Source organism: Mesoplodon mirus (genome assembly GCF_964341445.2).
Source record: "Mesoplodon mirus genome assembly, chromosome: 1".
Classification (NCBI taxonomy): domain Eukaryota; kingdom Metazoa; phylum Chordata; class Mammalia; order Artiodactyla; family Ziphiidae; genus Mesoplodon; species Mesoplodon mirus.
The window spans coordinates 11,833,432-11,861,056 of record NC_138976.1 but is presented as its reverse complement, the minus strand read 5'-3'; the positions used below and the strand labels follow the sequence as shown (position 1 = coordinate 11,861,056).

Here is a 27,625-nt window from a genome sequence, read left to right as displayed (position 1 = left end):
GGCCTCGGGGAGCTGCTGCAGGGCCCAGGATACCGGCTGGGGAAGTGTCCCCTTTGCTGGGAGCCCTTGCCCTGTCCTGGACTGAGGGGAAGGGGTGCACTCAGGGAAGCAGAGAGAGGCCTGGCGAGGTTGTGGACATTCTCCATCCAACCGCCCGGTCTTACCTTGGCAGGCACACGGCTGTGCCGAGAGGAGCACCTGTGGGTGCACACGATGTGTTCAGGAGTGTGTGTGAGTGTGTGCGCGCACATGTGTGTTTGTACCTGGGCCTGTTGATCTGCAGATACCAGTGTGAGTGTTACGGATGGGGCTCACGGGCATGTCCACGTCTTTGCTGTTTGTGCACCTGACTGTGTAGTGAGTGCAGCTGGGCAGTGGAGACCACCTTCTCAGCCCCGGGGCAGGGGCAGCCCAGGGCCACGAGTTCTCCTGGAGGCCAGGCCAGGGCTTGCCCAAGGACCAAAGCCCCAGCTCCAGCAGCTTCTCCCACCTCCGGAGGCTGCCCGGGCCCTGGAGGCAGCTGGAAGTCAGTGGGGTGGGGGGCATGAGCCAGAGGTTAATGTGTGAGCTCCTGGCTCCCCAGACAAATGCTCCCTGAGGCAGGTGTCTCTGCCCTCTGCGGCAGCCAGGCACCCGCTGGGATGCAGACTGAGGGGCAGACCTGCAGGAGCGGGGGTTGGGGGGGGAGGTGTCTGGGCCACTGCAGCCTTCCTCCTGCAGGCCTGTCACTTACAGAGTGGGGAAAGCAGCCCTTGCCTACCTCACAGGGCTGCTGTGAGGATCGGCGGGGGCAACAGTGGGGAAGGAGCTCTGGAATTCGTTAAAGTCCAGTCTGCTGTGAGGGCTGCCTGGGTCATCCCAAGGTGTCGGGAAGGGAGAGGGAGAGGGCGGGGAAGGGGCCTCCCTGAGGGGTAGCAAGGAGGCCAGAGGGCGATGACAGAGGAGCAACCCTCCCTGCCCACCTCGTGGTTCTCCAGCCCCTCCGGCATCAGCGCTCTCCTCTCCAGGCTGCCTGGCGAGTCCGCTCTTTCACCTGCAGACCAGTCACCTCTCTAATGGCCGCTGGGAGGATTCGAGGAGGGCCTCGCAGGAAGCCCTCAGGGTTGTTTGCTGAGGCAGGTGCTCGGCAAACGTTGGCACTGTCTCTGTGTCGGGGCTGGTCCTGCGGACAGACAGATGAAGGGAAGAACTGGCCGCTTTGCTTCCAGTCCCTTCCCTGGTGATGCCATCACACTGGGATCTCTGATCTCTGAGGGGCACTTGCCTGAGGGCCTGGCCTCTGAGCTTCAGAGTCCCTTGGTCCCTGACCTGGAGATGTGCCCTTTGGTCTTTGCCATTTCCCAGGCCAGCGCCCCCTGTGCTAAGGCCAGGAGACCCCTTTCCACTTCTCGACTGGAGGTGGACTTTACCCATCTCCCCTAGGGGTCTCAGTCAGCTTCCAGAGGCACAGGAGTCGAATGTGAGGTGGAGACGTGGTGATGGAGGCAAGGGAAGGGGTGAGCGGGCTGAGACTGGGATGGGAAGGGCCCTGAACACTAGGTTACGGGGCTTGCTTGGTCCTTATCCTGTAGGAGGTGGGACCACATTTTCCCCCAACGTTCTCCCTGACTCCTGGAAAAGTGGGGGAGAAAACATCTGGTAGCAACAACTTAGCCCCAGCTGGTGCCTTGGTTAGTTTATTAAGTCAGAGATTTGGCAAACCTGTGTTCTTGCAGACTCCTAAGACGACATTCCGGGTGGAACCCCAGTCTATAAAAGCTGGGCTGTTCTTTTTTGTCCTCCTCTTGCTTCTAAGGGTTCTGGGTACCTGTCATTTTCAAGCGCAGCCCAGGGAGGGGGACACAGCCCAGGGAGCCGAATGAAGGGCAGATGGGGGGACGGGGTGTGTCTTAACACCCCTTCTGGGTGCTTGGTCCAGGTGTCCCCAGTACAGCCAACAGAGGTGCAGATTCCAGGCTCTTCCCTTGCTACTGAGAGGTCTGGGGGGGGTAAAGGTCCAGGTGTCCCCTTGAACCTCTTTCCTGGAGCCTGGGTGCCTTCAACATCATTGGTGACCTGCAGCCCTGCTCCGTGGACCCGGCAGGCCTGTGCACACCTGTGACCAGCCCAGCCCCTGGGTCCTGCCTGTAAGAAGAAGGGGCTAAGCTGGGCTCAGAGGCCTGAATGGGCACAGGCTTAGGAGTGGGCTAGGCGTCAAAGCCTTCCCTGACCACTCCAAGCCCGGCCTCTACCTCTACAAACGGGGATGCTGAAGATGCCTGAGGCCTCGCCTCCCCACAGAGCTTCCTCAGTACACAGGGATACCAGCCTTCTCCCCAAGAAGATTTTATTGAACGCACACACACAATTCATCCTTGGATTTTCGCATTCAATCCAGCAAGTGAAGACAGCAGTGCTCATGTGAACACGGAGCGCTTGCCATCAGGCCCCAGCACAGCCAGGGAGACCGGGGGTGGGCTCCGCTTCCCTGGGGCCACCTGGTACCTCTTGCCTTAGACTCTGCCCACTGGGTGGGCTACCCTATACCTGATGGGGCTCAGGGGTCTGCCCAGGGTGGGTGGATCTGGAATCTCTACTGAAACACCTGAGTGTCCTAGAGGTGCCCACATGGCCCAGACATGACACGGCTCCCCCAGTTCCAGCAGCCAGAGGACACTGCCGAGATTTAGACAGAAGACTTGCCCGAGGGGCTATGACTGACTGAGGAAGGGGCTGCGTGCTGGGCCAGCAGCTCTTCACACCTCACGTCAGAGCAAACCTGAGGGGGTGGTCTCCTAGCCCCTCAGATGCCGACCAGGCTCCCTGGGGTTACGAGGTCTGCAGGAACTCCCCTGCCCCGCCAGACACCCCTGAGACTGTATGTCTGACCATTCACAAATAGGAAATGAGAAATCAGGTCAAAATGCTCACAATTTCCTGCATGTCTCAGATGGTTGTTTTCTTAAATGGTTGGGCCACATTTTAACTTGGTTTATTGAAACTAGTCAATTTCAAGATTCATCAAATCAATAAAGTAAAAAGGAAAAGAAAGATAAAAGAAACAATAATAAAACGTTTCAATTTAGCTTTGGGGATGCTGGCCTCGGGGAAATAGGGAGGGGCGGCTCCAAGCCCTTCTCCTGCCTCCAGGCTGCAAGAAGTGCGTGAGGCCAGGCCCGCCCACTCCCCAGGGGCCTGGAGAGGGGCTCGGTGCCCTCCTGCCCCAAGCTGCCAGGCAGCTGGGACTCCTGCACCTCTGTGATGCTAAGCCTGACTCCTCCTGGTGCTCTCAGATTTACCTGTTGCCATTTTGTCGTCTACAGATCAGAGTTGCTGGTGCTCCCGGGCCCCACGCAGGGCTGTCTGGGGCTTGGTCTGGCTACCGGGAGAGATTGCAAGGATGCCTCAGACCCCAAATCCCTACCAAGCCAGGAAAATGGAAGTTTGGGGGTTGGGGTGAAGACTCAGGAAAGAACGAGTGTGCATATTGCTAGAGAGGGTTTGGAAAGGCCTGGCCGGGTGGCTCCTCCAGCCCGGGAGGGGGTTCCTTACTGCAAACTCCAAACCATGTGCGCCTCGTGCAGACGAGCTCATGCCGAGGGTACTGCCAACGCCTGCGCCCATCAGAGTGGGGTGTGCAGGGCTGGGCTGCAGTTGGGGCAGGAGAATAGGGCTCAGGAGGACACATCCTGAGGAGGCGTGGGGCTCCTGGTGGGCGGTTTCCAGAGGGAAGCTGGGTAGGATGGGGTCTGGCAATCATCGGCCCAGATGACCTCTCTAGTGCAAAACCCAATCAGGGGTGCAGGGGAGGGGTGGTGGCAGGGCGGGACAGGTGCCCAGGAGCTGGGTTGATTCCCAGGCTGGAACTGGTGCCACTCCCCAGAGACGGGCAGTGGGGAGAGGAGGAGGGGCAGCAGAGAGGGCTCCCAACCCTTCCCACCAGTAGAACCTGAACAGAAACAGAGCAGCAGGGGAAGCAGGGCCGGCCAGCCGCAGAGCTGCTGCGGCGGGCAGCCGGGCCTCAGCTCGCCCCCAGCACTCAGCGCCCGCTCACTCGAAGGTCTCCCACTGCTTCCTGAGCTGCTCCACTGAGCCGGGGGCTGGGGCTGGGCTCACATCTTGCTTGGTTTTCCGTAACAAATCCTCAAAGGGGTCTCTGGCCTCTCGTGGAGCAGATGGCTGCAGTGCTGGCGCCAGGCCCTGGGGGGCTCTGGAAGGAAGGAGCGGGGCGTCCCCAGGCCTTAGCGCCAGCCCTTGCTTGGCCTCGGCAGCCCGGGCACTTGAGCGGGCCAGGGGCAATGTTCGGATCCTTGAAGGGGCGACTGCTGGGGGACCCAGGGGCTGCAGGGAGTGGGCACCCATGGGCATCTGGCCAAAGAGGTTGGGCATGGAGAGGGCAGACAGGTTGGGCTGAGATCTCTGTGGGGCACAGAAGCCAGAACTGGACAGCAGGAGGCTGGGGGCAAAAGCGGGCCCCAGGGAAGCAGGAGGGGCCCCAAAAGGCCCAGCTGGTGTGGAGACCAGGGGCATGGTAGGCAGTGTCGCTGGCACAGATGGGACAAAGGGGTTGAGTGATGGCTGTGGAAATGGGGTGGGGGTCCCCATGGGGGGGAAGCTAAACTGGGGAGTAAATGGGGTGGCTACATTTGGGGCTGTAGGACCTGGTGGAAGGGTACTGCCTGACCAGGCTGTGCTAAGTGGGTCCAGGAGGGCCAGCAGGGCATCACTGTCTGTGCCCGCAGCCCCTGGGGCCAGGCTGAGTGGCTGGAGCAGTTCGGTGGGGTCTTGGGGGGCAGCACTGGGGTGGAGCCCAGGGATCGCGGCTGAGCCCAGGGCAGCCCGCCTTTCCCGCTCCGCCTGCAGCCGCTCTGAGGAGAAGTCGCTGAGGGCAGTGCCGGCAGCCTGGAGCTTGGCCGGGCGGGCAGTGGGGGGCGGGGGCACGATGCCCAGCTCCGGGGTCTTCCTGCCCTGGGGCCGGGGGATGGTGATGCTGCCCAGAGTCGGGGTGGGCACCTCCTCCTTGTCGGTGGGGTTCAGGATGCCGTCCCAGTTCTGGGGCCTGCTGGGCAGGGCCGGGGATTTCCCAAGCAGGGCCGAGGGCTTCTTGGGGGAGGTGGCAGGAGGCTTGCTGGGGACGGCCATGTCATCCTGGCCCAGGCTCCAGAGCTTGTTGTGCGGGTGGGCGAGCTTCAAGACTCCTGGCATCCCACGGCTCCTCTCACTCCTGCCCAGGTCCAGCCTCTGTTAGAGGGAATGAGGGAGGCAGTGACCACAGGCTGACCTGGGACAGACTGGCAGGCAGCATGTGCCCCTCCCCCTCTGCCCTCCTGTGTGCCAGGTGGACACTGGGACTGTGGTCCAGGGAGTGTAGCTGACTAGCCCCTGGGACCCAGAGCAGTTGGGGGCTCGGCCCAGGTCAGTGGCAGAAAGCAAGCCCAGGTCTGTCTGCACTCGAGGCCGGGATTCTCTCACTGGGTGGCACAAAGGGCCTCCAGAGAAAGCTGTCTTTTCAAACCAGTGCTGCCAAGTAGTTTTAGGAAAAGAACTCCACCTACTCACCCTCTACTGGGGTGGCCCATTTTACTTTTCAAAGCGTGTGGGCACTTTCAACCACCCATTAGCCCAAGAGGACAAGTGAGGCTCGGGGCCTGGGTGAAGGCACACTGGCTGGGAAGGAAATAGGAGGGCTGGGCTCAAGTCCCAGCTCTGCCACCTATAAGGCCCACGACCTGGGTGTCACATCCCTTTTCCTGGCCTGAGCTCCCTCGTGGGCAGCCTGGGAATAGCAATTCCCTGCAGAGGGGCAAGCGTGAATCATCAGATACATGGGAGCTTTGGGAATTCCACACTGTGACCCGAGGACTGCAGAGTCAGCAGCCCCCAGTCACAAGTGAGGAAACCGAGGCACAGAGAGGAGGTGTGCCTGACTGAAAGTCACACGGAAGATCAGGGTCACACGCTAATATCCAGAGCCCAGGAACTTTGATTCATAGGCTCTCCAAGGAGCCTTGGTGGGGTTGGGATAATTAATCCCAGTTCCACCAGGGGTCATAGCCCTGCCCACCTCTGATGCATAAACAGAAGTAGGGGGGCAGATTCCATCAGGCTCCAGCATCTTCTCCAGTGATCCCTGTGTGTTGGGGGGGTCTGGCCATTGGCCGGCCTGGCAGGATTTGCAGTCAGAGTGACTCTGAGTGTTGGCTGAGGACCTCAGAAAAGTCGCTGTTTCTCCGTTGGTGTCTTTTACTGTCACATGGGGAAATCTACCTCATGTGCAGAAAGTGCCCCCAGCCGGCACCGCCCCCGCCCCCCCAGCATACCTGATAGTCAAAGGTCCCTGGCTGCTCCCTCAGGTCTTTGGGGGGCCGAAGGTCCTCCAAGCTTTTGGCCTGGCCCAGCGGCTGCAGTGGGACCTCCATGTCGAGGCTGCTGAAGACATCCTCCAGGAGGTCGATGCTGGCAGCCCGGTCGGGCGGAGCTGGGGTGGGGGCCACGGGCTCCCGCGCTCGCTGCTCAGGGCTGTCTGCCTCGTCTCCCGCGCTGTCTGACTCCTTGAGTGTCCGATACGGCTGCGGCCTGGGAGGGGGCAGAGCAGGCTGGGTTCTCCTGCTCAGAGCCTCCCCGGGAGGAGCAAGCAGCCCTCACCCCGAGAACTGCCAGGCCTCAGGGAGCACACCCGGGAGCCTTGGGAGAGGAGAGCTGTCCTGGGTCCCTGAGAGTGTACAGGCGTCTGGGCAGCAGCACTCTGACAGACCTGGGCTGAACGTGGCTTCTGTTCACTCAGGGACCTTGGGCAAGTTGCTTTGGCTCTAGCTTGCACTGGGGGGCCCATTTAGTTTTCTCCAAACCACAGGACCCACCGTAGAACTGGCTAGTGGGCTCACACGCCATTCACACAAGGCGTGAGGAACAGGACACGTCTGGAGAGGGAACAGGCAGGAAGACTCAATCCTGAGCCCACTGTCTGCACTCCCACCCCTGCAGCAGATCCTGGGAACAGCTCGTGGGAACTGAGCTGGGAGAACTCTCCCCAGGGAGCTGCCCAGTGCACCCCAGGATCCTCAGTGGGGAACCATCTGGGCCTCAGCCTGTGCAGACCTCGGTTCCAGCCCTGGTGCCCTCTCTTCCTGTGGGACCTTGGGCAAGTCACTTAACCTCTCTGAGCCTCAGATGCTCCCCCATTCCAGAGTGCACTCCCTTGCAGCTGGTGGTGGAGACTACATGAGCAAATACAGTGCCTGGTGCCCAGCAGGCATGCTGAGGCTGTTAACAGCATTCATGCACCAAAACCTTGCAGCCAACCCAGATGCAGGTGACACAGGGTGCCTCTTGCTATCCTTTCTCACAAGCCTGAGCCCCGGGGTACCTGGAGAATGGTGCCCAGACCTCTAGTGGAGCCCGGGCCAGAGCAGCATCCCACCTCCTCCAACCATGAGGCTCTGGCTCCTGGGTCAGGCAGAAACTGCCCACGGCTCTGGTAAAGTGGGGGAAGGGTGCCACCTGCTGGTCCTGGAGCCCCACTTGCATGAACCTGGGCAGGAGACAGTCGGCAGAGGGAAGGGGCTCAACTAACAGCCCTGACTCTTGGCAAGGACTGCATCAGACTGTACTAACTCCCTGACGCAACACAGGCAGCCTATGAAGTAGGACTCACACCCCCCACTTTATAGATGAGGAAACTGAAGCTCAGAGAGGCTAAGTAATGGAACGTATGTCACACAGCACCTGGCAAGAGGTGGAAATGGAAGCCAAGTATGAGAGACTTCTAAAGTCCCTCACTTGTTCTGGCTAAGCCATCTGACCAAGCTCCTTTAACCAAGTTCGAACACAGTGAAGGAGATTAAGAAAAGCCAGTGTGCTTCGTAGTTAAGGAACTAGAGTTCTTTAGAAGGAACCCATTTTGCTTTGAGTTAAGATGGCCACTTCCCTTTTAAGCACACACAAAAGCCTATGCTTTTCATAGATCATGGCTCAGGAAGTGAGCATTATTTTAAATAATTAAGGCATCAGTTAATTTAAAAAGAACGTGACCTGCTGGACTCCGTGGTGGGAGAGTCCTTGGACATTACCTGTGTGGGTGCCTTTACCTGCAAGGTGATTTTAAGTTGATACATGGATGAACATTTCTTATTCCAGTGATGCTATCTTTACTTTAATTAATAATAGAAATAACATATATTAAGCCTATGATATCATGAATATTATTGCTTAGGACAAGGCTTCTCTTCTAGTTTTAAAGAATAAGATTCACTGTACAGACCAGGTGGCATTCCAAGCTTGGGCAACATTGGCTTAGGCCACTGCTCTAGGTGAGGACATCAGGAGGAGACTGACTTGCCCGTGGTCACAGGTGAGCTGGTGGCAGAAAGGGCCAGAACCCTCCTCCCCTGGGGGGGGGCGGTGACAGGAGCAGAGCTGCTGGGTTTATCAGGTGCCCTAAGGAACTCACAGGCCCAGCCCCGGGGGAGGGACTGGGAGCAGGGAGATGGTGAAGGGGGCAGGGAGGGCGAAGGTAGGGGAAGAGTCCTTCTTCTATAATCTGGCTGTAACGGTTTACTCCCCGAAGGGTTGCTGTGTGTGTTCAGCAATGGGCAGTTCCCTTCCCCTAGAGGCTTCCATTAAAAACACCATGCAAACAAATACACACAAAACCAAAGCTGTCCCTTTGCTCAATCCCAGCTCTGAAAAGCCTGTGCATGGAGAGGCAAGAATTGGCAAAGAAAGGGCAGCCACCAAAGCCCAATTCCAAGGGTGGCTGGATCGTGGTGAACTTTCTTTTTCTCTTTCTTTCTTTATTGCAATTTGTAATTAGAAGAAGGCTTAGGCTATAAATAATAAGGATAAAAATTATCTTAAAGTCAGGCAGGTCAGTAAAACCTTTGGATATGCCAGCATTAATATATACATTCCTCATCGGTAACGTTGTTTGAAAACTTAAAATCTGACGCTCCATCTCCATGGCTTTCCAAGATGTGCTGAGATCAAGGAAGACTCGGGCAGCAACAACCAGGCCAACTGTAGCTGAAACCGCAGCCACCAATTCCATTAACAGTCAAGGGCATTTTCCCCAAAGGAATGAGACCCATGCTCCTGTCTCACACCTCTAGAGCCCAGTCACTCTTGTCACCTCACCCCATGGTCACAGCCCCATGGGGCTGGCAGAATGACACCCTGAGAGGAGGCGCACAGAGGGGGCGTCCGTCCTGCAAGCTGGCACCGGAAGGCAGCAGCCCCAGACCCCCTCCCCACACACAAGCGCAAGCTGGCCACCCCCAACCCTCCAAGTGGCCCTGGAGAGTCACCAAGCCAAGCTCGGGGAAATGGAAGAAGGAAGGAGAGACCATTCAAAGGGAGCGGAGAAGAAAAAGCTTTCGGTGAAGCCAGAGCTCGGGCCCTCTTCCCGCTGGCATTCATCGTCAGAGGAGTCTTCGGAGAGGAAGACAGCATAGTGTCGCAAGGGCTTTACGAGGCTGGGGCGGAGGAAGACAAGAGAGAAAACAGTTAGGAGGCACCTCGGGACTCCACGTGGCGGGGTGGGAAGGAGGCCTGAGGCTCAGCACCTGACCCTGGCCTCCCTCTGCCGGCCGGGGAGGAGGCTGCCTGGAGAAGGCCTGACGGGCCCCACAGTGAGGAAGCTGGTACCAAACAGAAAAGAAACTGTGGGTTTGCCACCTGTGTCAAGAGCCTTAAATGCATCTATGACCTTGTGATTCCACTTCCATTTAGATAACCCCAATGTAGCAACAAATTATGCACAAAGATGTTCATTACTGCTATGTTTATAGAACATAAGACAACCTAAATTTCCGCAGTAGGAATCTGGTGAGGTGAATTATGGTATGGTTGGCTGAAGAGTATCCTCCCATTAACTATAATGTTTATAAAGAAAAATCTAAAAGTCAGGATGCAGACTTGCAGTTATACTGCATTCTCTCTCATCTGCTTATGGAAAAATGCACAGAAAAAAGACTGGAAAGGTATGTGTCTAAATGTCAACAAAAGCTAGGGGACCCATGTCCCCTGCATTGGAGAAGCCACTGCAGTGAGAAGCCCATGCACCACAACGAAGAGTAGCCCCCGCTCGCCCCAACTAGGGAAAGCCCACGCGCAGCAACGAAGACCCAAAGCAGCCCCCCCCAAAAAATAAATAAATAAATTTAAAAAGCTAGTGAATTATGGATTTTTCCCCTCTGCCAAATTTTATTTTTGTGTCTTCTCCATTTTCTCCAATGTGCATATCTACTTCAATAATCAGGAAAAAATAAAAAATAAAAAAGCTAAAGAAGAAAGTGAGCCATGTGGAAGAGGACTCGCGAGAAGGCCCTTTTCTGATTAGCGGCCGCTCTCTGGAGTCTCCCTCAGATGCCTCTTCAGAGAGTCTTTTTCATCTGTGATGTGGAAATTAAATATTCATTGTTATAAAAAATACATCTCCCTTGTCAGCCACCTGTGAGCTCTACCTCTATAAACACAAACACATACACAGCCCAGAGAAACTCCACGCCGGCTTTTATGAATTATACACTGACCAGGGCCCGCGAGAGGTGTGTGCTCGGGAGAGGGGAGCTGGACCCCGCAGCCCTTGGTTCAAATCCCGGCTCCATGGCTGCTGCTCCGGCACGCGGCTGGGGAGCAGGCAGCCCATGCCTCTGCCCTGTACAGCGGGCTGGACGCACACCGAGGATTCCAGGGGCAATGGTGAACTTTGGGGAGGTGGGTGGGGTAGGAGACACAGGGGTACCTGATGGGGGGCTATCTCCTCTCCCCTCCACCCCCAGCCAGAGCAGTCTCCTTTCTTTGCCTTATATGACGCAATTCCTTTCCGGTTTCATTTCAGGAAGAGGAAACATGTCCAAAAAAGTGCATGGGAACCAGGGCTGGAGGGTAAGTGAGGGACAGCAACTATCCCTGGGGGGATTGGGAGAGTGGATTGTGATCGGCTGCTGCTATGATCCACCATCACCAGTCGTAAGCCAGTTGTTACCCAAACATATGCTGCCCTTTTAAAAGTGGAACCAAAGCTGGTGCCCAGGGCTGTGAGTTCCCCAGTACTGTCACACCTGAACCCTTCATTTCCTCGCATTGTCCCTGGAAGTTAGCCAGGCAAAGACTTTTGTCCTCTTACTGAAGGGGAGGTTGAGGCTCAGAGAGGGGAAGCCACTTGCCCGGGGCTGCACAGGGAGGTCACAGCGCTCCTCTCCTCTCCCAGGCTGCCTTGCTGGGTGTCAAGGACAAGACGCATCTCAGCCTGTCCTGGACTGGTGGAAGCGTGGCCTAGGAGGCTTATTCTCCTCTGAACTCAGGAGAGACGGTGGGAAGGTCTGACCTGCAGAAATGTGCCCTGGGCAGCACAGGGGCTAGGCTGCTCAGTTCCTGCCTCGTCCACTGGGACATAAAACAAGGCCAGCAGGAGGGCCACTTTCCACATGGCCACTGGAATCCTGTTCTGAATCACAGCCCTGACCTCATCACTCTCCCGCTTCACACCTGCAAACCCGCTGCTCTGAACTGCGATTTCATGCGGTGGGCAAAATGTCAGCAATACTAATGTTTAGGTGTGTCTGGAATGACTTACTCGTCTGTTTAAAAGTTTGGGGGACCCGCTCTCACTCGCCAGCACTGGACTGTCCTCCCGAGCAGGGGGGCAGGCACCCTGCCTCAGGCTGCATTCTGGGGAGCTCATGGAACACACTGGGTGGGCGGGGTGAGGGACGCCAAGTCCAAGCTCCAAGCAGGGAAGACACCGTGCTTTGCGCCTGGCCCTGCCCACCGCTGCGTTCCTTCCCTGCCACCTCCTGCCACCTGCCCTTGCCTTTGCCTGGTGCACTGATTGCCCTTGGCCTGCAAGACTCAGCTCAAACCGCACTCTACAAAGCTTTCCTGGAGCTCCCAGCAGAGTTTTCTCCCTAGATAGAGCTGGCTTCTCCTTGGGCTGCGTGGTTTAGTGCTTCGTTAATACAGTTGAACCTCTTGCAATTCTATTTCTGAGTGGAGGTCCTCAAGGGCAGGGGCCCTGGCACGTTCTTCTTTCTCTCCCCACCCATGGCACAGCGTTAGTGCAGAGGAAAGTTTGCTAAGGGAATGAGCAGAAGCCAGCGTACTGGAGAGACTAGGCCCCATACACACCCGCTTCACCCCTCTTCTGGATCCCCGCCAGGCACATGCCCCTTTTCTCAGCTCGTGGCTGCAGTATAAGAGGGTCCCCTCTCTGGTGTGGAGAAAAGGGAACCCTCCTACACTGTTGGTGGGAATGTAAATTGGTGCAGCCATTATGGAGAATGTTATGGAGGTTCCTTAAAAAACTAGAGTTGTCATGTGATCCTGCAATCCCACTCCTGGGCATATATCCAGAGAAAACTCTAATGTGAAAGGACACATGCACCCCAATGTTCATAGCAGCACTATTCACAATAGCCCAAGACATGGAAGCAACCTAAATGTCCATCAATAAATGAATGGATAAAGAAGATGTGATACATATATACAATGGAATATTACTCAGCTATACGAAAGAATGAAATAATGCCATTTGCAGCAACATGGATGCACCTAGAGATTATCGTACTAAGTGAAGTAAATCAGAGAGAGAAAGACAAATATCACATGATATCACTTATACGTGGAACCTAAAATATGATACAAATGAACTTACTTACAAAACAGAAACAGACTCACAGACATAGAAAAACTTATGGTTACCAAAGGGGAAGGGGGGGTATAAATCAGGAGTTTGGGATCAGCAGATACAAACTACTACATATAAAACAGATAAACAACAAGGTCCTACTGTATAGCACAGGGAACTATATTTAATATCTTGTAATAAACCATAATGGAAAAGAACATGAAAAAGAAGATAGACCTGTAGAACGGGACCACGTTTGGGGGTGAGCGTGTTAGGTATATTGGGGCAGATGAGAGTCTCAGAAAAATGCTTAAAATAATATCCACAAGTAGGCACTGTGCCACGGGCTTTACATAGGTTATTTCTACCTCTCCCCCCAGCAAGAAGCAGAAAGGCGTCGCTGTACAGATTTTACAGAGGATGAGACTGTCATTAGTCCATCCATCCACCTGTCCGTCTGTTCATCCATGCACCCAACCGAGAGGCACCTCCCGCATGCTTGTAGTGAGCAGACCCAGTCCTAGCTGAACACTTCATGAAGAGGAGAGGTGTGAAGAGGAGAGGTGTGACCAAGCCACCCAGCCAGGAAGTGATGAGCAGGGATTCCAGTCCAGGGCCCTCTCGTTCCTGTCCTCTGGGCTGGAGGTAGATGTGTATGAGGGGGACCCACACCTCTGCTTGGGTCAAACTGAAAGAGGCTTTGGGTGGCCCTCAAATCCATCTTGAACGCCTTTCCAACACCCATTCAAGCACAGCCCCCTCCTCTGGCTTTGACAAGTAAGCAGAGAGCACAGCTTGGCACGTTAGCTGAATGCCAGGAATGTCTGGATTCACACAAGAGCAAAGAGCCTTTGTGCTGGACTGGCCCTTGGCTTCATCAGCTCAGGCTGCTGCACCTCCCGTCACTTTCAAAATCCAGTGCCTCCCACACGTGAGATCACGGAGGGCGCTTGGGGGTGTGGTGGGGGGAGACAGGGAGCCTCACTTTACAGTTCACCATTTTCCTCTCCAGCCAGCTCTTCTGGCCAGGCCAGGCTGGTAGGGCAGTCTTGACTTCAAGAAGAGGTCCAGGGTGTCTCCTGGATACACCATCTGTCTCTGAAGAGTGACGGAACACCCAGATGAGAACTCTGCCATGTGGTTTGATCAGAGTTTCTTCAGGTCCAGGCTTTGGACCACATGGATAAGGATGATGACACTTGCAGTATTTACAAGTGTTGGGCTAAACGCTGTCCGTACAGTTTCTGATTAATTACTCATCACATCCTCATTTTTCAGATAAAGCAGCCAAGGCTCAGAGAGGGGGAGCCACTTGCCCAGTGTCACACAGAAATTAAGGGTAGAGCACGGAATCCAGATATGCCTAACCCTGGACCACTCTGCGATCCTGCCTCTTCAGTTCTGTGGACCTGAAACGGTGAAATAAGGGGTAGGGTGTTTCCCCTTCCGCTTTTGATAAAAGGTGAGATTTCAAAATAAACTTATTTAAATTCAGCTGCTCATGTTCTCCCATGAAACATACAGTCAGATATTTGTCAGAGATAAAGGATGAACCGTCGAATATGTCCAAGTTTAAATTTTTTATTACTTAAGGCAGAATATGAAGAAAAAAAAGCGCGTACCTCTTCCCTCATTAACCCAATTCAGCTACTACCCTGCAGTCTGCCACCCACCACTTGCCTGGATTTTATTATACACAAAGAGCTGTCTGTGAAAAGGCAGGTCGTGGCGAACTTGGCTACCCAGCAAGGACTGCCGGAGACTCAGCGAGAAAGAAAGGCCCGCTGTCCATCACGTTCAGACCCCATCACCTCCCACGGCGGCTTCCGCCTCTGCCCACCTCATCTCGGCACGGAGTTCCCATGCAGATGACTCCCCGAACCCTTTCTAATGTTTGGTTTAACGTGTCGCCGGCTAGCGTGCGCGTGTGACAGTGGTGACAGGCGCGGCTGTTCCTTTTTAAATACCATGTCAGAGACACGGCGTCAGGAAGCGGGGACGTGCTCTGTGGCTCTCTGCCGTGCCGGGATCGCACAGGCTTATTTTTTAATGAGGAAGATCTGCATCTCGAGAGTTTTTTTCATGTGTCACATCGCGTGGACAAATCAGCAGCACATCACGCTGGCCCAAAATGAAATGCTGACAAATGTAGATATTTCAAATTTAATTGACATTTAAATGTACTTGAGATAAAGAAGGGGAAAAAGTCAGCAAGGACTTGGTCTCCAGAGGTAACGAGGGGAGCTGGTGATCATTTTTTAAAGGATCATTTCACTCCTGCACAAAGGATCTTTACTTTTAAATGTCTTGGCCGCTCTGGCATTCCTTGATTACGAGGCTCCTGTGGGGCTGACAGGCAGGGACAGGCCCCTGGACGAGGCCTGTCTGTCCAGCCTTCCACCAGTCCCCACGTGCCAGCCAGACAACCTCAGGAAAGTCATTGTACCTCCCTGAATCTCAGTTTCTTAGCTGCAAAATGGGGATTATATAGCCCTCCAGTGTGTCTTACCACAAAAGTTGAATGAAAATATTCGTAAAGGGCTTTGCACAGTGCCCAGCGCATGTTCAGTTACTACCCAGATGCCACACTCACCTGCCAACAAATAAATTCTGGGCCTCTTCACCCTGAGCAGAGTCTCCCCTAGGTGTTCAAGGACAAATAGGGTGGCCCCTGCTTTCAAAGACGTTCCCGGTCAAAGTCACCGGTCCCCAGCTGGGCATGTCACAGCACATCAGAATGATCTGAGAGTGCCCCCCGCCTAGAGACGCCGCCATGCCTCACCTCCAGCACCATTACACAGGGCCGACACTCTAGAGCACACCTTAGCATGTGCACGGGTTAAAAACAGAGAAAAAGCCTCTGAAGCAAGTCAGAGGGGTCTCTGGGGGAAACAAGCTTGGTGCAGGACCCACGGGGGATGCTCCGGAACTTGCACTGAAGCTATTCCCTGTGTGGCCTGGGGCCAGGCTGGGACTGTTCCCAGGGAGGAAGGGCTGATGACAGATATGGGAAGCTGTTGGACATGGGATCTTTGTACTCAGCAGTATGTGAGTATCTACTTCAGAACAGTAATGAGAGACTCACTGCTGTAATGAGTCGTGACCACCAATGAGAAGGCGTCTTCCTGTCACATGGACTGGTCCAGAGGGGACGGGCGAGTATGAGGCCAGGTCCTGCCCACCCTGTTAGGGACTTGCTCGGCCACAGTGCAGTGGTGGGCGTGCCTGGCTCAGGGGCTGCTGGACAAGCCTCCATTTGGGAGGTGACATGAGGCTTTTAATCTGAGTCCAGTAGAGGCCGCACAATGGCCTGGAGGTGTCTCTGTGGAGGAGGGGGCACAGGGGCTTGAGGCTGGGGTGGGGTTTCAAGAGAAGAGGCAGGCAGGGTTGGCAGGCACCAGCTGGAGGAGGGCCTCCCCGCAGCATGAGGGCTGAAGGCCATGTGCGAGGTCAGGGGGTGATGGGGGGCTCAGCTGCCCTGATCTCCATCTCTTGGATTGGTGGTGCCCTTTGTCTTTGCAACCTTTGTTCATCCATCCATTTATTTATCAACCCGTCTCTGTCCGTCTGTCTATCTTCCTTCCTTCCTTCCTTCCACAGAGATCACTAGTGCCGACTTCCCCTGTCCACACCCATGCCCAGCAGGCTGAGAAGCCTTTCCCAGGTGCTGGGTGGACACTCACGTAGGCGCAGAGCTCCGGCTTCACTTTCCCACCCTTCATGCCCTTTGCTGGAGGGAAGACGGGGAAGGGGACACCTTGGGGGCACTTTCCCTACCTGGAAGAGCAATTGTGTAGATTGTGAGGAACAACTGCCCCTCGCCCCGAGGACAGTCTCTGCCTGCTGAGAGCCCAAGTCTTTTCTAGGGACCGTGGCAGCAGTTGGTGGGGGGCGGCTGGTGAGAAAGCAGTGGACATGGACGTGGGACCCAGCAGACCCTGGCATCTGTGCTGGACCCAGGGCAGGTCACGGCACCTGTCAGAGCCTTGGTTTCCCCGTGGCTGAATGGGCTAACAGTGCCTTCACTATGAAGACTTTTGGGGAGCAGGGGAGGTTCACCAAGATGACATATATTGAAGTACCGGGCCTGAAACAGGCACTTGGGAATTGGTGACGTGAAATCTGGAATGGGAAGGGTGCTTGTTGGGGTGGCGAAGCCTTTCGGAGGAGAAGGAGCTCAGTGACACTTTGAGGATGGGGCACCTCTTCTGAGGGCTTCCTAAAGGCCTGGCTTTTCAGCTGGAACTAACTCGCCCTACTGTGACAGCTCCTGGGAGAGTCCCTCCTTCCAAGCAGCAGGCAGAAGTGGTGGAGACGAGGGCGTCCTGGGTTTTCCTGGGCTGTCGCACATCCCCGGAGGCTCTGCGGCAGCTCCCGCTTTTCCAGTCTGAGCTCAGGCTCCATGCCTGGCCTCTGGCTTGGCTTTGTCTCTGGGGCCCAAACCCCACAGTTGGAGAGGGGAGGGGGCCCGAGTCAGGTCAGGAGCCTCTCACCTTGCTAACTGGGTCTGCGCCCTTCTGCTTGGTGTCCTGGCGGCTTGCCAGGGGGTAGTGCCCAGACAGCTGCCCCTACCCCCTGGGGCTCAGGGTCCAGCTGGCATCTTGGAGATTTGCTCCCGGGGCTGATCACAATCTCTGGCTCTTAGAGGTCCAGGCTGGGCAGGTGCTGGTAGCTTCAGATTCACGTCCTGATCACACCTGGCTCATAGTAGGTGCTCTTTACATCCTTGCGGTTGTTAACTGATACCCTCCCCCATCTCCAGGACGCTGGGCTGTAAGCTGCCCTCAGTGATTCCTTTGTTCACTCATTCAGTAAATATCCCTGAGCAGAGCTGGGCCAGGCTCTGGTCGGGGACTTGAAGAGTCAAAGCTGAAGGTCACACAACCCTGCCCTGCTCATAGGCTACTGGGGTGTGCAAGTGTGTGTGGGTGCGTGCGGGTGACGTACAACATGGCAGGTCATGGCTATACCAGAAGTCCCAGGCATGGTGACCTTGGGAGGAGGGAGCGTGCAGCTCGTGGGGGAGGTGTTGGGGGGAGTGTCAGATTGGTGAGGCCGCAGCACTCACTGCTGCTGAGGATGCTAGTGTGGCTCCTGGGGGCAGTTTCCCAAATTGTGTTCTTTGAGATGTTAACGGGCATTGCGTTAAAAAAGAAAAGGAAGGCAAAGAGACTTGCCCATGGTCTCAGACTGGCAGCTGATGGGCCAGGATGCTGCCCAGATCTGCGGATGCCCAGCCGGGCCTGTGCACCAGGCCCCCACCCTCAGGCAGCTCTGGGTCTGTGCAGGAGGGAGAGGGGTCCGGCTGTGACCCTCAGCCAGGGGGCTGTGCTGAACCCAGGTCTCGAGGAGGCTGGGGCTGGGGAAGTGGGGGTGGAGCAGCATGTCATCTCCTGCCAGCACATGTGTGCAACCAGCATGAAGAGGTACAACTGCAAAGTGTTCTGAGACCTGGTCTCTGGGCAGAGCTCCCACTAAATGCTTCTGGCAGCTTCTTCTGATCTTATTTTAATCTTCTGGGGCTTTGGGTGCTGGGGTCACGCAGTGCAATTCAGATGAGCAGATTCTCCAATTCCTGAGAAGTGTCGGCTGGCCGTTTGGTGCACACACAGCCTGCCCAGGCAGCGCAACCTGCAGAAGTTCTCCTTGGCCAGAAGGATTTCTAATGCCAGCCACACGTTCCTCTGGGTCTCCCAGAGCCAGATTCCCAGGGAGTCCACAGTTCTGATGGGAGTGTGAAGTGGTACAATTCTTTCAGAAAGTTATTTAGTAACACGGAGCAGAAATCTGCCTATAAGACTGGTTAAGGGTTGGGCTTTGGCGTTAGAGACGTTTGAAGCTCAGCTCTGCCACTAACTAGTTGTGTGACCAAGGGCGGTGACCACCTCTCAGAGTGGCAGCTACTTCTATAAAATAGAGCTAATGATACCTACTCCCGCCCCCAGAGTTCTTGTGAGGATTTAATGAAACAACATACGTAAAGTACTCAGTTAATGGTAGTTGTTCTTACAATGATATAAAACAAGAAAAAGCTTGGAGAACAAGGACATTCACTTTGGCATTTTTCACATTTGTGAGAACCTGGAACAATCTACAAATCCCATAAGAGGAGCGTGGTCAGGCAGACCACACACATACACACAGTGAGATCTTCCGTGGTCACCACCAATGGGGCTTACAAGGACATGAGGCAAGTCTGTACTATGGGATATTGCAAGGAAGCTCTGCAAAATATATCTAGAAAAAAGACTGGACAGGAATCTGCAGAAATTCTAGTACATAGTTGAGCTGAAGTAGTGGGATTCAGAATGAACTTGTCTCTTCTCCCTAACTTCTAGCCTGCCTATAAGGCTATTAGGTTATTTTTAAAAACAAACAAAATTACTGGAAAAGAGCATGTTTTTGCATGGATCTGGCCAGGGAGGTGACAGGGCAGTGGCTTATGGGCCCCTGACGGCTGAATCTGGACCATTCTCACTTAGTACAATGGAACTCCAAATAACCAGCCTGCAGCCAGTCAAGACACGGGTGACTGGAGGGTGTTCTGTGTGCCACCTTTAGAGGACAAGGTGTGCATTGAAAGAGCTTGGGCTCTGCAGCTGGCTGGGACTGGGCACGTCTCAGATCCACACTGAGCACAAGCCCCGTCACCATTAGGACTTGGAAGACAGCCCTACCCTTCTGGGTTATTACGAAGATTAAAGAAGGTGGAGGCTGCTTGTGACTGTCTCCCTCCCAACTCTCACGGCAGTGAAAGAGTGAAAGAGAGAGGCACCTGGGGACCAGTAGGTCACCCCCCTCCCCCTGCCTTTGGCCTCTGTCTGCTCGCTGTGTGTGGTTCTGAGGGGAGGGCAGTACTTAGCACAGCACTGCCTTTTAGGGTTTGCTGTCGGCTCTTTCAAAGTCTCACATTCGATGGGAAATTGCCCTATATCTAACAAGCCGAAGGGAAGATATGCTGGGGCCTGGCAGCCATGCACGCTCCCGCTGAAATAACCGAAGCCCACGTTTAACAGGTGGGGAGCTGTGACCTCACCGTGCCCGCTGCAGCCGCCATCGTCCTCACCACTCAGAGTAGCACATAGTCATAATTAGGTTCTTAACAAAAAGCCTGGATGCTGAAGAAGAAAGGGCCAGGCCCTCCCCACTTTCCAGTCCTGAGACCTTGGGCAAGTTATGGAAAGCCTCTCTCTGAGCCTCAGTTTCCCCATCTGTTAAATGGTAAAGCTACCGCCTACCCTTCATGATCTTAAGCGATGTTCAGTAAATGTTACTTCTCTTTCCTTCCCCTGATAGGAACACACAGGCACCAGGGAACACCACCTCCTTGGCAGGAAGAGGACTGAACAGCTCTGGTTCCCAATCCCAGGGAACCTTCCCCAGAGAGGAAGGTGGTGTGCGGGGCAAGTCATCTCAGGACACAAAGCTGTCTCTCTGGGCAAAGCCAGGAGAACAATGGACCCCCATGGACAGCAGAGTGCAATGGAGAGAATGAAATTGAGCAGCATTTGGAGTCCTGGCCATGCCACCTTCTAACTGGATGACCCTGGAACACTGGTCAATACATTTTCTGAGCCAGCGTTCCTGTTCTGTGGAAGGGACGCCTAAGAGGACCTAGAACACATGAGGTGCTCCACTGTACTAACTGCCAACTGGCTTCTGACCCACAGCCCGAGCTGTCTGATTCCTCCTAACCCCAATTCTTACCCTAGGGGATCCTTGGGGCATACCATCAGCCCTGTTCTGAATAATAATGTAAGTAGCTAATACTTCTTGAGGAGAAGTAGTCACTGAATATTAATTAGCTAATGTTAACAGAAAAACAGAGGGAATGTTTTCCCCAGAAGTCTTTGTAAATTGTTCTTCCAATTGCTATCACACGGTTTTGAGGGGCTAGGACACCTACCTTCCACTGGGGAAGAAAATTTGACATGGGAAAAATTTCTTTCTGGGAAAATGCAAGTCAAAAGAAGTCGGCACTGGGATTCCCTTTGGGGCCTCCTTTAAAAGTCCTAAGAAGCTCACACCTAGCGGGTTTTTGAAGATATTTGCTGAATGAATGGATGCAAGAATGGACGTGAGCTAGAAAGCAAAAAACGGACCTCAGTGGATGGAGTGGCCTTAGAGCTGCTGGCGACGCTACTGGGCCTCGACGAACTCCAGATGCTGAGCTGCTGCAGGAGGCCGTGGAGACTGTCTAATTCTTAATCAGCTCCGTTTTGCTGTCCACAAAGTTAATTACTTAATGCGCTTCTTTGGAAGTGAGACTTGGGGCAAGAAGTCGGGAGGACTGAATCCTTCCCTCAACTTCAAAGATCCTGTGTCTCTTTCTGCCGCCCAAATCCTCTAAGTTTCCGATGCACTTTGATATTCCCAGTGGAGACAAAGATCTGTGATTCAAGAAAATCCAGGCCAGATTAAAGGGCCAGGCACCGAGTCCGTGTGCCCAACACTGAACCACCAGCAACAAAGGCCCATTAGGATGTGGCTCCTGCCCGCCAGCTTGTCTTCTTGTGTCTCCCGACACAATGCTGACAGATTGGTGGGGCTGGTTTCTTCCTCCCCAAAACAATATTTTATGAGGAGTCTGTTTTATTAAAATATTTTCCGCTGGATGCTTCCTGTGTTTCAAGAAGTTGGTCTTGCCAGCTGGAGCTGATGACAGTTGAGAAAAACACATCCAAGTGCTGTTGTGACATGGCATTTGGAAGTGGAGGAGCACAACGGGGGGTCGGAGGGGGGAGAAGGCAGCATGGGAAGAGACGCAGGAAAACACCCGGGTTGCACCAGAAATGTCACTGGCATTATGGGAGGACAGCTCTGCCGGCCCCCCCCGCCCCCCATCACATTAAAAAAATGTGAACAGAAACTCTCAGAATGATGTTCTAAAACATACCTCCCTGTCTCCTGGTGGACCCGGGTCACTGTTACGTATGATCACAGAGAACCTGTCATTTGTTTTCTATCACTGCCAGTTTGCCAACCCACTAAACTAGCCACCGCTGCTCCCACTGGTTCATTTCAATCCCAAATGTTTCCCAAAAGGAAATCTAAAACAAGGTATACTGCAAAAAGACCCCCCCAAAACAAAACCCCACACAAAAAGTGGTACTGACATAGTTTTGGTAATCTCCAAAATGATGGGGTTACCAGACACTGGCTCTTTGCATATACGGACGAAGCAATCCCCTATCACTGGGCTGGAAAAGCAACAGTGTAAATAAACGTGGTGATGAAGTCTGAGCTCTAATCGGGAACCCGGCCACAAAATGTGTAATGTTTTTCTGTAGAATGGGAAGTGTTGTTGGTCCAGGGTGTTTTTGGTGCAAAGCAAGGATATTCTGGATTTGCATTTCAATATCTACAGTACCATGGCCCTGTATCCCAGTACAGTGTCTAAAATGTTTAGTCCAGTTTTAAAGAGATGGCTCTAAAGAAAAGTGACTAATTTCATTCCCCTAAGGAGAAGTCTTTGGGGTCTGAGGCACTCTGAAGACGTGCAGCATTTTCTCCACAAGGGGGCAATCATAATCCATGGCAGGGAAAGAGTCCTCAAGATTCCCACCGTCCTATTGTGCACAGCAAAAGTTAAACCTACACCCAACTTCTGGAGTCCTACTTCCAAATTCTGCATCACCAAGCATCTCCCAAGACACACAGACACGCAGACACACACAGTTTTGAGGGCTGCCTAGGTAGGCTGGTTCTGTAACAACATGATAGTCTCAAGTGATACCATCCTATAAACCAGAGAATCCTGGAAGAGCTGAAGTGGACGGCAACCCGAGCTAGGCCACAGCCTGACATTTGGGAATTATTTCTTCCTTTTGGCTCCTTTTCTGGCTAGGACGTGCCGTCTCCCGTCTCCCTTAACTTCCTTCCCTGAGAACTTTTCTGAAAATAAGGCAGACACGAGGAGCATTCCCCTCTTCACCCAAGGGACCTCAGGGTCCCAGGGGCAATTTTTTTTTGGTTCCCCCAACAACCCCAGACCAAGATGGTTTCATGCACTTTTTCAAGGCATCACTGGAAGCCAGTGTGTAGCTGCTGAGCTCTCTGGGCAGAAACCACCGGCTGTGTGCCTTGGGGACGGAGGGAAGCACTGCATTCCTCTGATGGAAGCAGTGCTACCTTCTCCAGATGGCCCTGAAGTCGGGGCCGTGAGCAGCTTTAAGCCTCCCACATTCAGACAGCTCAACCTCTGGCCACTGCTTGTCCACCTGCCTCGTCATTCCCCTCATCTACCCAGTGTCTACCCAGCAAGTGATTCTAAGCCGGGTCCTATGCTTGGTACTGGGCATAAAACCCAGCACCTGTCCCATGGAGCTCTGGGCCCAAGGTGTGGTAAGAAAGCAAAGTCATAATAAAATAAATGCTAAGGCACAGGTGAGCAAAGGTACTGGTGGGGGAGGGGCAGTGGATGAGGATAGTCCTGTGTATAAATCTGAGCTCTGGAGACCTGGAGCAGCCCAGGCCTAGGAAGGTGGTGGCCCTCGTTAAATAGGTTGCCTCCTCGACCAGGTTCCTAACTCCCTTTTTCTGACCAGCTATCTTCAGCGTAAGAAGAAGTCTAGAATCTTTATCCGAGCTTGTCTGAGTACCCCTTGGGCGTCACCACTAAAAACCCAGCCCGGGTGCCCAGCTCCCTGGCCTCTGGGGCCTCCTGCTGCTGTGACAACTGCCAGCAGAACTGACACTGAAGATCAAGCCGTGTTCCCCGACTGACCTCTTTGTGAAATACCCGCTCGGGGCTCCAGGGAAGCCTTTCAAAGGCCGGGACTGCCACATGGTCTCCACAAAGCGCTGGCCCCGCTGGGCTCCTGCAGACACAGGGGAGGGGAGAACAGGGTACTCACTGTTCGGGGCTCGGGACGGACGTCCTCCGGCCTTCCACCGCGATGTTGCTCTTCGGCCTCTTAATGACGTGTGGCCGGGGAGGGCGCACCTAGAATGGGCACAGGGGGAAATCCCCAAGAAGGGTTCAGTTGGAAAAGCCATACAGGAACATTCTCAAGATGCAGATAAGTGGCCCTAAAACAAACGCTGAGGAATTTTCACAGCATAGGTTCAAAGGCTCTGCTTATCATGGAGACACGGCCGTTGAATTTGCAGCCGACCCGTGAACTGGAATTCTGTGGCCTACTCATAGGGGAAAGGCTCTTCTGAAGGGCTGGGTGTCCTCATCTGCAGGTCGGGGGTGGTACCACCTGCCTCCTCTCAGGGCTGCCGCGAGGGTTCAGTGAGGCACGGTCTGTGCAGGAACCGGAACAAAGAGGCTCTCGTTAATGATGGGTCCGTCTTGCCTTCTCCCGGAACCCGGAAACCAGTTTGGTAGAACAAAAAGGTTTCACTTAGACTTTGTTTTTGGGGTACATATGCCTATTTTGTTCTTTTTACAACTGCATTACAGGAGGCCTATTTTCCTTTCTAAGTGGGAGTGGGAGAAGCAAACACTAACAGTTTTAGAGCGCCAATAAAAGTCCTCTTTCTGCTCCCCTGGGCACCCCTGTGCAGTCCTCCTGAGCAGGGCTCGGCCTGGAAGCCACACAGCCTGTGTGGGCACTGCACGCACCATGCGGACCTGGCTCAAGGGCTGGAGGTGGGCGTATTGACAGTGAAGTACACAGCTTCCTTGTCCACAACCAGGCTGCAGAGGCAAGGTAGTTCTTTTCTGACCTGAGGCCTCTGAAAGCCAAGATGAGGGATCATATAAAAAGACACCCCCTTCTCCCACCAGAGCCCGTGATGAGAGTTACGCTAAGAATTTCTAGGCGTCCTTAGGAGGATACTCATTTGGTCCAGTCAGCATTACCTGGCTTTAAATCCGGCACCATCATCTGAACAACACCAGAGAAGGACTGGAGAAAGCGAAGAAAGCCTATCTGTGAATTTTGTTGCCAATAAGAATGAATGAGCAGCCCAGTGCGGGGGCCGCTTTCTCTCTGCAGATGAGGGACCACGGCAGGAAACGCCACGGACGCTGAGCTTAGCAGGCAAGACAGGGAAGAAGAGCACATACTCGCTCCAATCCCTGCAGCCCTCTTCCCCGAACCCAGCCTCCCACCAGCCCCCAACCCAGCACTGGTGGGCGACACAACACAATGGCTTCGGAAAACAGATCACAGAAGTTGGCTGTGTAAGAGATAAGTCTTTAATAGTCTCATCAAGCCCTCCCTCACGTCTCCACACGTCTGACCTAACCAGAGTTTTTCCTGTGGAACGGCCAGTCTCATCTCAGCCTGGTTTGGCAAATCAGAGACGTGGTAAGAGCCAAGTGCGTTCCACCAAACTTGCCGTCTGCTCTGGGATTACTGTGAAGATCCAATGAGGTGATGCGGGGAAAGGGCCGGCGCGGGGCCTGGCACACAGTGGGGGCTCAATAAACGCTCACCTTGTTTCTCTGTGACCTTATCAGTAACAAAAAGAAGACGGGGCTTCGGTGTCTCCAAATTAGAAGATGGATCTATGATGGCCTACCCTTGCCTAGCAGCGTGCTCACTGCCTGGTTTACAGAGACCCCTCAGCAAGATTTTTAGAAATGGATGCTGCTGCCTGGAACCTACAAAGTGCATAATAATGCTGCTGTTATGATCACTGTTATTAGGGCAGTGCCTGCCACAAAGCAGACGTCCAGTCACCGGCTGCTGAATAAACGAATGGATCCGTCCCCCACTCGTGCGAACCCTGAACTGGTTTCCCGGCCTAGAGCCGGACTCCTCTTGCAGCTGGTAAACAGGATCACCTGGTTTGCACCTGACTTTGCACCACAAAGGCGGGGTGCAGTCAGGGCAGCGCTGCCCTGCCCCAGAGGTCCCCGGGGTGGGGCTTTGGGAAGGTCAGACATTAAGGCCCATTCGCCTGTCCTTGCCCACAGCTGCTCCTTGTACAATAGAGGCAGGTTAGGAATGTGAACTTGTGGCTGAAGTGGGGGGATGAAGTTTGTGGCAACTTCAACTGAACTTGCAACGTGGTGAAACATGGGGAAAAAGAACAACAGAGCTAATTAGACGAGCTGAGCTGTCAGAGTGCCGCTGAATGGCTCAGCGCCAACAAACAAAAGGAATGGGTTGGCAATCAGCAGGATCGATGGAGAAGACTGCTTCATTAGGGATGATAAACCAGACAGAGCAGGGAGAGGGGGGCGGGAGGGGGAGGGCGGCAGCAAAGCCGGGGAGGGAGAAAGGCACGGCGGACCCAGAGACAGTCACCCGCGTGGCTGCAGACACACCCAGAGTCACACACACATCTGATTGGTGTGGACAAAGCAGACACAAAATAGCAGACACAAAATTATACTCATGGACAGACAACCACCCAGAGACACGCACAGGCCTCGAGATACCAACATACCCAGTTTCACAAATACACACTCACAGAGGCACACACAGGAGGAGAAGGCACATGCACAAATCTCTCTCTCTCTCTCACACACACACACACACACACACACACACACACACACACACGGCTGCAGACGTACAGCTAGAGCCGTAACCAGGCACAGACACACACAGACAAAATGGTTTAATTAAGCCCGAATCACAAGACGATACAGACAACTGGCCTGTCATATTTCAGCGATCACATCCGTCTTTCCGGGGTGCTTAGGAAGGGCGGGGGCTGGGGATGAGGGAAGAAACCACATGCACACGCAACTACGACCGGCCCCACCAGCGCTAGGATCCCAGCAGCGCTGGGGGAGAAAATGCTAAACAGGGATTTGGAGCTCTGTTCAAGGGGGACTTGAGGGGAAAGTTGGGAAACCAGCCAATTCCCCACTGGATTTAAAACCTGAGAAATCTAAGTCGGCAGGGTTAAATGTGTATTGAATACAAAAGCACCGAGTACATTTGATTTTAATGGTGAGCAAGAAATAATAAATACAGAGCTTATAAAGCGCTTCACATGCAGCCGACCACAGCCTGCCTCTCCCCTGCACGCCCCAGCCCACTCCCCTGAGCCCACCAGACACTGGCAAGGCTTTCTTCTGCTTTTTCCTTTTTCTTCTTTTTAAAAAGAAAATCTAAATCCTCTGGTCACATCTGAACTCCAGCCACAGGTGCCAGGCTACAAGGCTCCTTCCAGAAAGGCTGAATGGCTAGCCCCCATGCTCCCACTACCCTGGGCCGATGGCCACACTTCTGCCCAGAATGTCTGCAGCTAAGTGACCCGGCAAAGGCTGGCTATGGGCCAGTGGCTCCTGACATGGGAGCTTGTCAGGCCATCTTCTTCGAGGCCCTTGACGGGTTCCATAGCCCATGTGCCCCAGGTTCACCCCTAGTGTGCAGCGGTGCCCACTGGAAATGCTTGCGTGAATGCACTCGGAGTGAACAGACGCTGGGGCGCTGGGGAACGCAAGGCTGAGAAAGCACAAAACTTCTACGGCTCCCAAATTAGTCCCATAGTGACCCTGCTTGGCAGAAGGTGTTTGGGTTGGCAGAACTGGGGTACGTGTACCCACCTCTTGCCAGGGACTGTGCTAGGTGCTACACATATATGACCTCATACCCCACCAGGTAGGTGTAGCAAGCCATTCTACAGATCATGAAACTAAGGCTCAGAGAAGGTATGCGTCTGGCCTAACATCACACAGTCAAGAAGTGTCCAAGCTGTGATTCAAACCAGGACAGGCCTCCTTGACTTCCAGGCCCAGGAGAATCAGTTCTGCTAGGTACCTGCCTCTTCAAAGTTTCATAACCCAAGGGGGGTGCAGCCCCGTGTGCCAGGCTGGTCACCTCCTGCACCAGGGCGGTGGCAGAGGCAGCTGCTGCTCAGGCTTTGCTCAGGGCAATATTTGCCTTCCCAAGTCCTCAGTCGCCAACGGATGTGGCTGAATTCCAGCCCCCTCACCCCCCCAATCTATACGAGTCCCCACACTGGTGACACCACGTGGAGCCCACAGGAGCTGTCTCCAGTACCTGAGTTCTTCCAAGGGGAGCAATCCGGCCCCAGATCACACTTTCTAAGAGATTCCCTGCCTGTCTTGGATCCTAGGTCTCTCCAAGGACTTCTGAGAACTAC

The 27,625-nt window shown here is 54.1% G+C and overlaps 1 protein-coding gene across 3 annotated transcripts in view; it reads right to left on the bottom strand.

Moving 5' to 3' along the window:
• Positions 1-2,309: 2,309 nt before the first annotated feature.
• DENND1A (DENN domain containing 1A) overlaps positions 2,310-27,625 on the bottom strand; it is a 554,990-nt gene continuing 529,674 nt past the window's right edge. For 2 of the 3 annotated variants that reach the window (XM_082612220.1, XM_082612221.1), the window contains 4 exons: positions 23,461-23,549; positions 9,321-9,449; positions 6,300-6,555; positions 2,310-5,220 (listed from right to left, as the gene is read on the bottom strand). In XM_082612220.1, coding sequence (XP_082468346.1) covers positions 4,030-5,220; positions 6,300-6,555; positions 9,321-9,449; positions 23,461-23,549 — 1,665 coding nt within the window. In that variant the 3' untranslated portion in view covers positions 2,310-4,029. The remainder of the gene's footprint in view (positions 5,221-6,299; positions 6,556-9,320; positions 9,450-23,460; positions 23,550-27,625) is intronic. The other variant, XM_082612222.1, reaches the window with a different exon arrangement.